Genomic DNA, 11,975 nt, shown 5'->3' on the forward strand with positions numbered 1-11,975 from the left:
TGGACAACCTGATTTACTTAGTGTGTATCCGAGACTCAGTGCTGACCTTATCTCTCTCTCTCTCTCTCTCTCTCTCTCTCTGTATCTCTCTCTCTCTCTCCCGCTCTCTCTGTGTGTGTGTGTGTGTGTGTGTGTGTGTGTGTGTCCAAGGGTGACGGAGGGGGCCTCTGTGTTGGTGACATCACTATCAGGGAGGATCTGAATGAACAGGAAAGTCAATTAGAGTTTAACTGAGTTTACCAGCTGGAGAGAGAGAGAGAGAGAGAGAGAGAGAGAGAGAGAGAGAGAGAGAGAGAGGAAAAAGGGGAGGAGAGTGAAAAAGAGAAGCGACAGACAGAGGAAGGGAGAGACGCAGCTACAAAACCAGGGAATTTTGCCGGTGAGTGAAAAGTTTCTGCTGGCTCCTCGGGTTTCTCTGCTGTCCCGATCAGACTGCTCAGGAAGACCTCAGAGCTCCAGCACACAGAGGAACGCCGGGGATATTTTTAATCGAAGCTGACAACAGGATGAGTGTGTGAGCACACAAGGTCAGCCTTCTATCCATCTGTCTGTCTGTCCGTCCATCCGTCATCCCTCCATCTTCGGCCTCAGCATGAAGTCGAGCGTCACTCTGCCCCACAGCCTCCGACTCACACCCTGACCGAGACACCGAGCTGAGCCGCAGCTCTGACAAGTCCACGAGAGGAGAAGGTGTGTAACGCTGGAGCTCAAGGACAAACCATGGACTCTGCAGACCAACCACCACACCTGGGCGTGAGTACACACACACACACACACACACCCACACACCCACACCGCTCTTTTATCCTACAATCACAGATCACAAGTTCTGACTCATTCAGTCTCAGAGTCCATCAGGAAGTTGCTGACATTTCCATCTCACGCTGGTCACGGCTCTTCCCTCAGAGGAACCTGCGGAGTTACAGAACATCTGTCTGTCCTCAGCTTTCCTGTAAAACTTCCTGTCATATTTATTCTTCTTTTATTTAATGTAAAACACAGAACCCTCACACACCGACCATAAAGTACACCTTTGTTAACTGCCTACAGTTTTAAATCACATTATTCAGTGAATGAAGGAGTGATGCGTGTGAGGAGTGGAGATCTGGGTCCAAATCAACATCACGAATAAGCTAATTTAAATCTACAGCGGAGAGACTTTCACTATCACCAGTTATCAGTGTAAACATACAACTGTGATATTTACAGAATAATAATCCGACAGCTGTAATCTCTAAACACTAATCTCTCTCCATCGTGTGTGTGTGTGTGTGTGTGTGTGTGTGTGTGTGTGTGTGTGTGTGTGTGTGTGGACAAGAATTTTAACACAGAAAATCTGTTTACTCCAAACTCACTCAGAATGGACGTGTAAATTCAGCTGTTTATTTCTGTAAAGGTGTAAAATCCTGGAGTAGAAGAGAGAGATGGAAAGGTGTAAAATCCTGGAGTAGAAGAGACAGATGGAAAGTGTAAAATCCTGGAGTAGAAGAGAGAGATGGAAAGTGTAAAATCCTGGAGTAGAAGAGAGAGATGGAAAGTGTAAAATCCTGGAGTAGAAGAGAGAGATGGAAAGTGTAAAATCCTGGAGTAGAAGAGAGAGATGGAAAGTGTAAAATCCTGGAGTAGAAGAGAGAGATGGAAAGGTGTAAAATCCCTGTAGTTCTGGTTCCTTTACACGTTCCTGAAGGTTTTGTGGAATCCATACGCCATCAGAGACGCACAACTACCACAAACTCTTCCCTCTGAAAAAGTAGTTCCGCCTCTGAAAGGAGCGATTCCACACGTTTACAGCTTCATTTATACACAAACACCTTCAACTGAACACGTCATGAAGGAGTTCAGCAGCTGCTCGTACACCTCCATTCTCACGGAGTCTGGACTCTCTCTCTCTCACACACACACACTGAAAATGCTGGAGTTTGAGAGGACACTGATGGAGGTTGAGATAGTGTTTGTCCTGTCTGATTTACTCCACTCATCCCTACGGACCCGATAAAGACACAAAGCTTGGCAAGAGTCACAATGTGTCCGTGTGTGTGTGTGTGTGTGTGTGTGTGTGTGTGTGTGTGTGTGGCAGTCTCCTTTTGAACAATGATATATCCATTTTAGAGGAAAACAGCCAACAGGAAGTAGCGTGGAGATAAGTGAGTTTCTGCTGTAGCGGAGATGTATTTTAACCAGGAATTTAATGTGAATTAATCAGGAAGGGGTTCAGTGTGAACAGAGGGAAAATCCGAAGACGGTTAATGAGGAAATCAGGACTTCGTTTAATTCCTGGGAAATTATCTGAAGGCTCAGATGTGAACGCAAGCTGATGCGTTACCTGGACCAAGCATGTTGTCATGGTGACAGTCGTTCCCTCACCACTCTCTCTTTTCCTCTCTTTTGAAGATAATGAAACAATGCACTGACACTGGAGACTCCTTCCGTAAATGTTAAATAAACATATTTCACCTGATCGATGTGCTTCCATCATACACGTCCCTGTGACTCATCAACACCTTCTGACCAATCACAGTCCAGAACTCAGCAGCAGCGTGACGGATAACCCGTTCACAGTTTAATAAAAGCGTAAAAGAAACGCAGCTAAACACTTCCATCACTCTGCTGATATTATATATCATAACGTTTCACTTTACAGCTTTTATTCCTGTCTGACGTGCGTTTAATCTCAGACTCGGACACTGTAGCGGTGACTCGACAGTTTTACGCTTCCATGACACACGGAGCTCGTTATCACTACAGAGCTGTGTGCCGTTTTAGCACCGATGGCACTCACAGATACGATTAGTACCAAAGTTCAGCACACACTGTTTGGATGTTTGTTTTATTGCCAGGTTAATCTGAGGTCGATTGCACTTTATCTTCTCCCATATCTAATCTAACATGATAATGTGTCAGGTGTGTAGATCTTACTGTGGATATTACACGATAAAACCATAAACATTTCCTGCTAATTGAGGTTTTATAGAACGAATGCTGTGAAAGACATTTCATTTATAGCTGTCACCATAACAGAATCACAATAAAGTCCTAAGGAGGTGTTAAATGTGTCTAAACTCCACCTGACAACAAGATAACACTACATTGCACAACATCTATAGACAAAGTAAAGCAGGGTAGAGTATAATAACGACTCCGTATAGAGACAGAAGATATCACAGATGATATTGTTTTCCTTTCCTATTTACCTCTCCATCAGAGACCTGGACTAACAGGACATACGTGAGGTCTTAAATCAAAGCGTACAGCCATATCCTCTGCTCTGCTCCTGCATTTCCCTCCGCTGCTGTTTCTGCAGTTACTGTCACTTACAATAAACACCAATAAATTTGCAAAAGAAACATACCAAGGTAGAGTTTTATGGTTGTGTGTAACTAGCGAGACAAATGTTGTAAATATTGTAGATATAATGCAATACATCAGGACTGGGAGGTTAGGCCCAACAGCGCAGGGTGCCATTACTTTTGCAAGTGTGACTGTAAATATGTAAAATTGTCTTATTTTGAACATTTCAAATGACTCTCGTTATATATCTCAGGCTCATTTCTGCTGTCTATAATGTACAGTCAGTTCCAGAATTATTGGCACCCTTCATGAAATTATGCAATTAGTTTTATTCAATTTATTTTGAATCATAAAAATAACCTTCGGAATTAATCACAAAGAACTGATGAGGAACCCTTGTTTTTCTTTCACTCATTCACCCTCAGTAAGTCTCGTTTTTGCTAAAGTACACATATTCTGCTTTGCTCCTTCTAGGTCCACAATGTTCCTTGCTAGTCTTCTAGTTCTGATGACCCTGCTGCTTCCTCCAGCCTTGTCAGGTCAACAGGTGGATTCCAGTCACTCTGATGGGAACCCAGGAATCTCTCTCGAGCCTAGTCTGGCCCAGACCATCCAGAACCTCCTCTTGACCCGACTGGGCCTACAGTCCTATCCAAACCCTCATCCAGGAGCAGTGGTACCTCAGTATCTCCTGGACCTCTATCGCTTCCACACACAGCAGTACCACCTAGTAGAAGATCCAGATTTCAGCTTTCCTGTGGAGCACGTAGAAGGTGCCAACACTGTTCGCAGCTTCCACCATGCAGGTAAGACTTGTTGGTACATGAAGAGGCCAGATTCATTCTTTTAATTCACTGTTATGTGTGGAAGACTGTTTCACTTGGACTTGAGTCCCTAATTGTCTGAGGCCCGTTTCTGTTTGTCCCAAATTTTCTGATCACTCACCTGTGAATAAAGTACTTCAAAGTATTCATTATAGAAACTTCATCAGGTGAGTCACTTTTAGGATTCTGGACTCAGACTATGGAGTAGGACTACTGACTCAACTCTTAGTTTATAGTTTTGGACTCTGGACCCGACTTGGACGGTGTGGTTGTGATTCCTGACTCGACTCAGACACTACAGCCTAGGCTTAGTGACTCGATTCCGAGTCTACATGTTGCGACTCTGGATTTGACTCGGATTCCACAGCTTCACACTTTGGACTCGACTCGGGACTCTGGACTCGATATCCGGCTGGTGTGTAATTAACCCTGAATCTAATGAAACTTTTCTCTTTACTCTCCCGTTGCAGTGTCCTCAGACCTTCACATCCCTGATGAGAAGAGTGACAGGATCCATATAGCTTTTAACCTGTCCTCTATTCCTTCCTACGAGAATGTGGTCTCAGCAGAGCTGCGTTTCCTGCGTGGAGGAACACGCTGGGGTTCAGAGCCTCACACTGTCAGCCTCTATGTCTCTGGTGGAAACACTGAGCCAACACTTCTCCATTCACGACAGTTAGTTAGAGAGCCCTCAGGGTCTTGGGAGGCCTTTCCTCTGAACGCAAAACTGTTTCAGAAGTTGTCTGATCGTGCAGGGAAAGTGGCCTTTATCTTGGAAGTGACCTCAGATAATAGCAGTCACGCTGTGGAGGACATGGACACAGAGGGACACTTGAGAGTGCGTAGGTCTGCAGGTGAAGATGACTACAGCTGGGCACGCCAAAGACCACTACTGGTCACTTACAGCCATGATGGGCGCAGTGAACCATTCATTCCCTTTGGAAAGAAGAAGACCCCCAGGGGTAGGAGGGGAGGTAACAAGGCTAAGAAGCTCAAAGGTCAGGCGTCACAGGTAAGCTGGCGTGATGTGTGGACAGACAAGCGGGTAAAGAGGAATAACGGCGGTCGAGCAGCCAAGCTGAAACGCCTGTCTCGCTCTCGATGCCGCCGCCATCCCCTCTACGTGGACTTCAAAGATGTCGGGTGGAACAAATGGATCGTTGCACCGACTGGTTACGACGCCTTCTTCTGTCTGGGTGAGTGCCGCTTTCCTCTCGCCGACCACATGAACTCGTCCAGCCACGCCATGGTGCAGACACTGCTGAACTCGGTCAATGGAGCTGTGCCACGAGCCTGCTGTGTGCCTACGGCCCTCAGTCCAATCGCGCTCCTTTATCTGGACCAGGAAGATCATGTGGTTCTGAAAAACTATCAGGATATGGTAGTGGAGGGCTGCGGCTGCCGGTAGCAAGGGATGGCCCAAAAGGAAGAAAAGCATGAAAACATGGAAGAGCAAGCAGATGAAAAAAGAAATATCACGTAGAGGTCCTTAAAGGAACCTTCAAGGCCTTTCAAACAGGCTCCAAGCTTTAAGTTCCTGTCCAGTTGTGGTGCATTGCTTTGTTCACAGAGCAGCGCAAATCTGATTTATTTCTTAAATCCACGTTTTTAATTCTCAGGGCTAAATATATGTTTGTGCACTCACGACGCGTCACAACGAGTTCATTTTACAAGGCTGTAGCTAATCGCTAATCAAATCACTAATCACTGAGCCTGGGGTGTTAATAAATATATGCTGGAGGGACATCCTTCAGAAGTCACATACACACCTTCAAAACGCTTACAAACCTGTTCAGTAGGGGTATAACGCATTACCACTATCCCTATCTGTATTTGACTTTAAACCCAACGTGGGTGTGGCCTAATCTTCAAGGGTTTTTTTTAACATTAGCACTCTGCCCTCAGAAAAACACTGGGACGCTGGTGTGTGAATTGCGGTTCTGACAGTTCCAGTGTGTGTGTGTGTGTGTGTGTGTGTCTGGGACTGTTTTTATAACCGCACTCCCACCGTTGGTATTCTTGTTTGAATCTGCCTGCCATATTTTCTAATCAGGGCTGAGTTTCCCAAAAGCTTCGCAAAGTTAACATTGTCTCCACTGGGAGAGAGAGTGTTCAGTGTGATGCTCCCTCTACCATGTAGAGATCTGTGTGCTGCGATGTCTCGGGGAAACCCGACCCAGTTTGGTTAATATGAATGAGTGACTGCTGTAAAAGCATCACACAGCACCGCACGCTCATGTTAATGTTCGCGTTAATGTTCGTGTTAATGTTCGTGTTAATGTTCGTGTTAATGTATGTGGTCTTTGTTTGTCCTGTGAGCTTTTTGTTGAGATCCCAGTCCTGATACGCCTGCAGTTTCACCCAGATGCCCTGTGAACCCTTCTGGTGTCTAAGAACGCTCTGCAAATGAATAGCACGCCTCCTATGAGGATCTTTGGTATCTGTATTTTCGTCTGTTCAGAACATATTTCCTTCTGAACAATGTACTCGTATTCACTTACAACGAACGCTTTAAAAATCTGATTTGAGCTGCTTGTCTGAACAAAGACGGTGTCTCTGTGTGTTCTGCTCACGACTCGTCCAGCTTCCGGTTCTGTTCTGTAAAAATGACTGCAGGTCTAATCGTCTCGGCCTCTGTTCGTCTGCGTCGCTGTGTACTTGCTCTTCCTGTTTCGCACATTCGTTTTCCTCTCAGTAGCGTCAGGTCACTTCCTCAGAAACACGGAGCTTCTCAAGAAAGGACGCTAGACGCTCTGATGGACTTTGAAGCCACGTGTCGAGTTCACGATTCACAAACAATATTCCAGAAGATGTGCGATTACAGAAAAGACTGGAACACAAGCACTTCTCTCCAGAAAATACTAATTTCTGAGTAGCTATCCTTTTGTTAGAATGTATCTGTGTTATTATTACTATAATAATAATAATTATTATTATTATTATTATTATTATTATTTATGGTGTTATGTTAATTTGCCGAGAAAACGTCACAGTTGCTAAACAAATACTATCTTAAAGTAATTCTAATTTAAGAGAGCATATATATCTATATGTGTATCTATTTAAATAACAAATACATATTTAATCTTGACAAATATTGCAGATCCTCACAAGTACACTGAAGGTCATGTGTTCATTTCTGTGTGAACGTGAGTCATCGAATCATCGTAGTTTCCTGTAACGTCCAGCTGTAAAACAATGACCGAGTTTAACTACAGCATCACACACGCGTACGCAAATCTGTTCCAGTTGTGTAACAGTCAAACACGTCTCTTCAAATTAAACATCTGTCTTTAAAAAAAAGTGAAATATTGTACCAGCGGAAAAAAGTGTAAGATGTTCAGGTCATTAAAATGTTCTGATGATTAACGCTTCACCGCCGCGACGCCTCCGAGCTGCTTTTACACAACCGTCTGTGGAAATGTCTGATGTCTGTCAAAAAATAAACAGAAAACTGATCACACACGAGCGTGTGTCTGTCTGCTGAGTATCGCTCCTTTATACAGCTTCTCAAATCCCACGTGAGATTTTTACCCGCAGTCAGTCAGTCGGATTGTGAGGAACTCACACTGCAGCTAGCGAGCTTCCAGAGACTCCTGACTCCTTATCCAACATGACCTCTGCAGACACACACCTGGGACAGGTTAGGGAAAAAACCGCTGATCAATCTGGTGAAAAGTAGCGACGTTACAGTATTTTATTTTATTTTAAAGTATACTTTTGAAGTGCTTTTTCCCGACGTCATCGCTAACGACTTCCACGACAATCTCACAAATGTTTAGTTCGGTTTAGGAGTGCTGTTGTTGGAAAACAAGAATATAAAAGGGAACTGGACCTACATTATAGCCTATAATCTGGGTTCTGAACTTTATTAATTCTGCATAAGTCATGATATTAACGAACAGAATGAGTTAAATGTGTGAATATTACTGACGTTAACAGCTCATTCATATCAGACTCGGAGATTGTTCGTGTGTTAATGCGCTTCATCCTTTTCCTGATGCGCTGAGGAATCATTCGTCGTGATGAGAGTATTAAATACTAGGTGCTTATTTGTGGACCTTCGAGTAAAGAATTGCTGTTATTATGAACATCAGAGTTTTTATTTACATCCACTCGACGTTTAGAATTCCACTTCACCACCTGCACTTCATTCCTCAGCGGGAAAATAAACGCTGCTCGGGGATTCTCCTCTAATGGTTTGTTTCTGTGCATGTAGAGAACATCTGCTAGCGATGAGTTACACACTGTGTAGGTCACACGATAGCAAAAAGATGACCTTTGACCCGTGTGATGTTCTGCAGGTCATGCTGAGGGAGTGAAGGTGATAGTGGTGTCTTATCTTGTCAGGTGTGTGAGTTGGAAAGCACTGGCCTTGACCCAGTCAGATGTACAGAGCACCTTCCCAACACCATAAATCCACCAACGTGGCCAGGTTTCACGCTGCGGCTGCGGAGACGGGGCCGGATTCGGTTCGGCTGAGCTCCGAGACTCGCGGCGGCTTCATGCGCTCATGACAGTTAGTGTTTAATACCTGACAGTACAGGTGAGGATTTAACTGAACCCTCACACTCACAGTTATAACTCACGTATTTATATTTACACCACAGCGCTGTTCAGTTCATAAATCAGAAGGTGTTGATTAATTGTCCATAACAGCGGCTCTGACGCTAACGCAGCTGCACATCACAGTTGTATTTATATTAATGCGCTCGCTCTAATGCGTTATCGTTTCTATAGAAACAGCTCGTTCACAGGGACGTGTACAGCGGACGCTCCTCATAAACAGATTTAAACACATGTAATCACTGATACAGTTTTCTGTAAGGAAAATGTAACATTTATGGAAGGAGTCTCCAGTGTCAATGTCAGTGAAGTTACACGGTTAAACTTCCATCCATCCATCCATCTTCTACACCGCTTATCCTTCTTCAGGGTCACGGGAGTCACAGGGTCACCCTATCCCAGGGAGCATGGGGTACAGGGCGGGGTACACCCTGGACAGGGTGCCAGTCCATCGCAGGGCACAATCACACACACACTCACACACCCATTCATACACTACGGACACTTTAGACACGCCAATCAGCCTACCATGCATGTGTTTGGACTGGGGGAGGAAACCGGAGTACCCGGAGGAAACCCCCGCAGCACGGGGAGAACACGCAAACTCCGCCCACACAGGGTCACGGTGGGAATCGAACCCCCGACCCTGGAGGTGTGAGGCGAACGTGCTAACAACTAAGCCACCGTGCGCCCACGGTTAAACTTACGTATATATAAACTTAACACATAAAAAACACGTATACAGCATGAACTATATAGCTCCGCCCACACATCCCTGTTTGGACTCAATGGAACCGAAGATAAAATGTAAGAGGGGTTTGTGTCTGTGGAAAACTGACGTGTGAGGACGGTGTTAAATCCATTTTCGCTCTGCATCGGCGCGTGTAATGATTGACAGCTTAAAGAACAACCGAAACACCTTTTTCTTCACTTAATCCTCCCTCTGATCTCATACTTCCTGGTCTTTGGAGAATAATACTTCCTGTGTGTTTCATCACGTCAGGATCAGTGTCGTTTTTGACTAATGTACACCTTTCAGCTCCTTTTCTGCTGTTTTAAGCTGCTGCGCAATAAAATGCAGCAAAAAAAATAGCGTGAAGTCTTATTAGAGCTTTTTAGCGTCTTAGGTGACCTTTTAAAATATTTTACAATTGCAGCAACACTAAATATTTTATAAGAGCAAACCGAAAGCCAGTTTGCAGAGTGTTGGAGATGGAGTGATGTGTTTCGCGGCCTTTCCCGCGCTGCCAGCGTGACTGTGCTTCCCGAGGAAAATCGAAAGACCAGCCATGAACAGTCAGATTTCTTGGAACGGACGAGACGCAGACTTTATGAAATTCTCATTAAAGGAACGTAGAGAAATATTTCACCTGTCTATGTGGCATGTGACACTAAACACCGGCGTCACCTGTCAGTCCGATAAGCATCAGCACTCAAATCTCTCGAAAGTCTCACGCTGAGATTATATACTGTACATAACCCCTTTACAACACTACACACAAACATTCTACCTGCTGTAGCATAGAGCAGTACTGACACACTCAGAAACACCATATGACAGAAGCATAATCCCACATAAACATTCATAATATCTTACTCCAGCACGCACGAACAATTCGTGACCGTTCTCATGTCTGCTTCAAGAGCTCATTTAAACCGCACTGACTTAATAACAACTTCATGAACACCGTTTTGACAACATAATAAACAATAATAATAAACACATAAATAAGCCTTCATTAACATCTTCATTCCAACAGACTTCATTCCATGCTGCTGACAGTTCTGGTGTCTGTTTATAAGATTTGTATGAATGCTTATAACAGTGCCATGTAAAATATAATGACAGAGTTGTTTATTTTACCCGCCTTTAGTTTTTATTTAAACAAACCTTTATTAATAAGAGTTGTATGAACACGAATAACAGTGTTATGACACCATAATAAACAAATATAGGCATAAATTCTCTGACATATATCACAAGTGACATAAGCATTTATGAAGTCTTACTCCAAGCCATCAAGCCGTCCAGAAGTCCTAAAGTGTTCGTTCCTGATCACCTCTCTGGTATAATTCAGTTTTTAAAGAAAATATCAAAACAGGTTCCCAGATTCTGAACTCAGCTTATGATATATCATGTGAGCAATTCATAATGCATAATAACGATAGACAGAAAGTGGAGCGCATGTTCATCAATGACGATAAGTGTGTGTAAGACCGTATGAATGCTTCCTAACACGATGTGAATATTTTCACAGTTGATTATATAGTAACTCTGACGTTCACAGGGCGTGTTACAGCAGTAATGAACAGTAAGGAACATGAATGCGACGTTGATGATATGACGCGCGGTGACGCACAGAGACCACGCCCCACTCCTCTGTCTCGCTCTCTTTCAGCTGCCTGCCATGAAGAATGATGTTTATACAGGTGGATTATCATGCAGATGCTGGAAACCACATTCTCTCTTTTTCTTTTTTTCTCGCCTCGTCTTTCCATCGCTCTCGTTCTCTCGTTCTTAACGTCTCTCTCAGAAGCAGCCTGGTTTATACAGCTGTAATGAGGGAGATGGCGGTGTCCAGGTTTGTGCCAGGTCCAGCGTGAGCTCGTTAACTGGATTTTAACGGCCAGTCTGAGCCTCAGGACGCCGCAGCAGGCGATTGCTGTGTCTCTGACTTTTTTACGAGATCATTACGAAACCTCAGTGAGGCTCAGCATCAGGCCCTGAGCTCACGCTCACCTGTTAGTGCTTCTAACACTCTTTCACCCTGTAGAGAAGAATTCATATCGGGGATGAGGAAATGCAGTAAACTAGATCTGTATAATGATGCCAGTCAGCAGAATAAAATGAAAATAACTTACTACATGTATGACACTTCCACTGAACATTATTAGATAACCTGCTATAAACGGGAGGGAATTATTTTATAAGGTAAGGTAAGTTTATTTATATTTCATATATTTCATTTTTCATACACTAATGCAAAGCTTTACATAACTAATTGGAAAATAAAATTAGGAAATTGTAATTGTTTGTAAATTGTTGTGGTGTAAGAGGAATAAAACTCTTGGGGATGTGCTGTTAGAGGAAAATAATCATCTTCAGGGTGGGAACAGGAATGCACTGCATGTCTAGTCACATGACGTCAGGTCACATGACATCAGATCACATGACATCGGGTCACGTGACATCAGATCACATGACATCAGGTCACATGACGTCAGGTCTCATGACATCAGGTCTCATCGTATCAGGTCACATGACATCAGGTCTCATGACGTCAGGTCACGTGACAT

General features: G+C 43.9%; 1 protein-coding gene across 1 annotated transcript; it reads left to right on the top strand.

Annotated features, from left to right (window-relative positions):
• On the top strand, positions 1-7,062 carry bmp16 (bone morphogenetic protein 16). Its single transcript, XM_053622388.1, has 3 exons — positions 1-753; positions 3,763-4,094; positions 4,583-7,062. Exons 2-3 carry the CDS (start codon positions 3,770-3,772, stop codon positions 5,518-5,520), a joined length of 1,263 nt encoding a protein of 420 aa, XP_053478363.1. The 5' UTR covers positions 1-753; positions 3,763-3,769; the 3' UTR covers positions 5,521-7,062.
• Positions 7,063-11,975: the final 4,913 nt, after the last annotated feature.

This window comes from Ictalurus furcatus, chromosome 4 (assembly GCF_023375685.1).
Source record: "Ictalurus furcatus strain D&B chromosome 4, Billie_1.0, whole genome shotgun sequence".
NCBI classification, from domain to species: domain Eukaryota; kingdom Metazoa; phylum Chordata; class Actinopteri; order Siluriformes; family Ictaluridae; genus Ictalurus; species Ictalurus furcatus.

Bases quoted from the DNA above. Each gene is read 5' to 3' on its own strand.
- bmp16 (XM_053622388.1), top strand. From the start codon at position 3,770: ATGTTCCTTGCTAGTCTTCTAGTTCTGATGACCCTGCTGCTTCCTCCA. The intron at 4,095-4,582 runs GTAAGACTTGTT...CTCCCGTTGCAG, and splicing joins TCGCAGCTTCCACCATGCAG to TGTCCTCAGACCTTCACATC.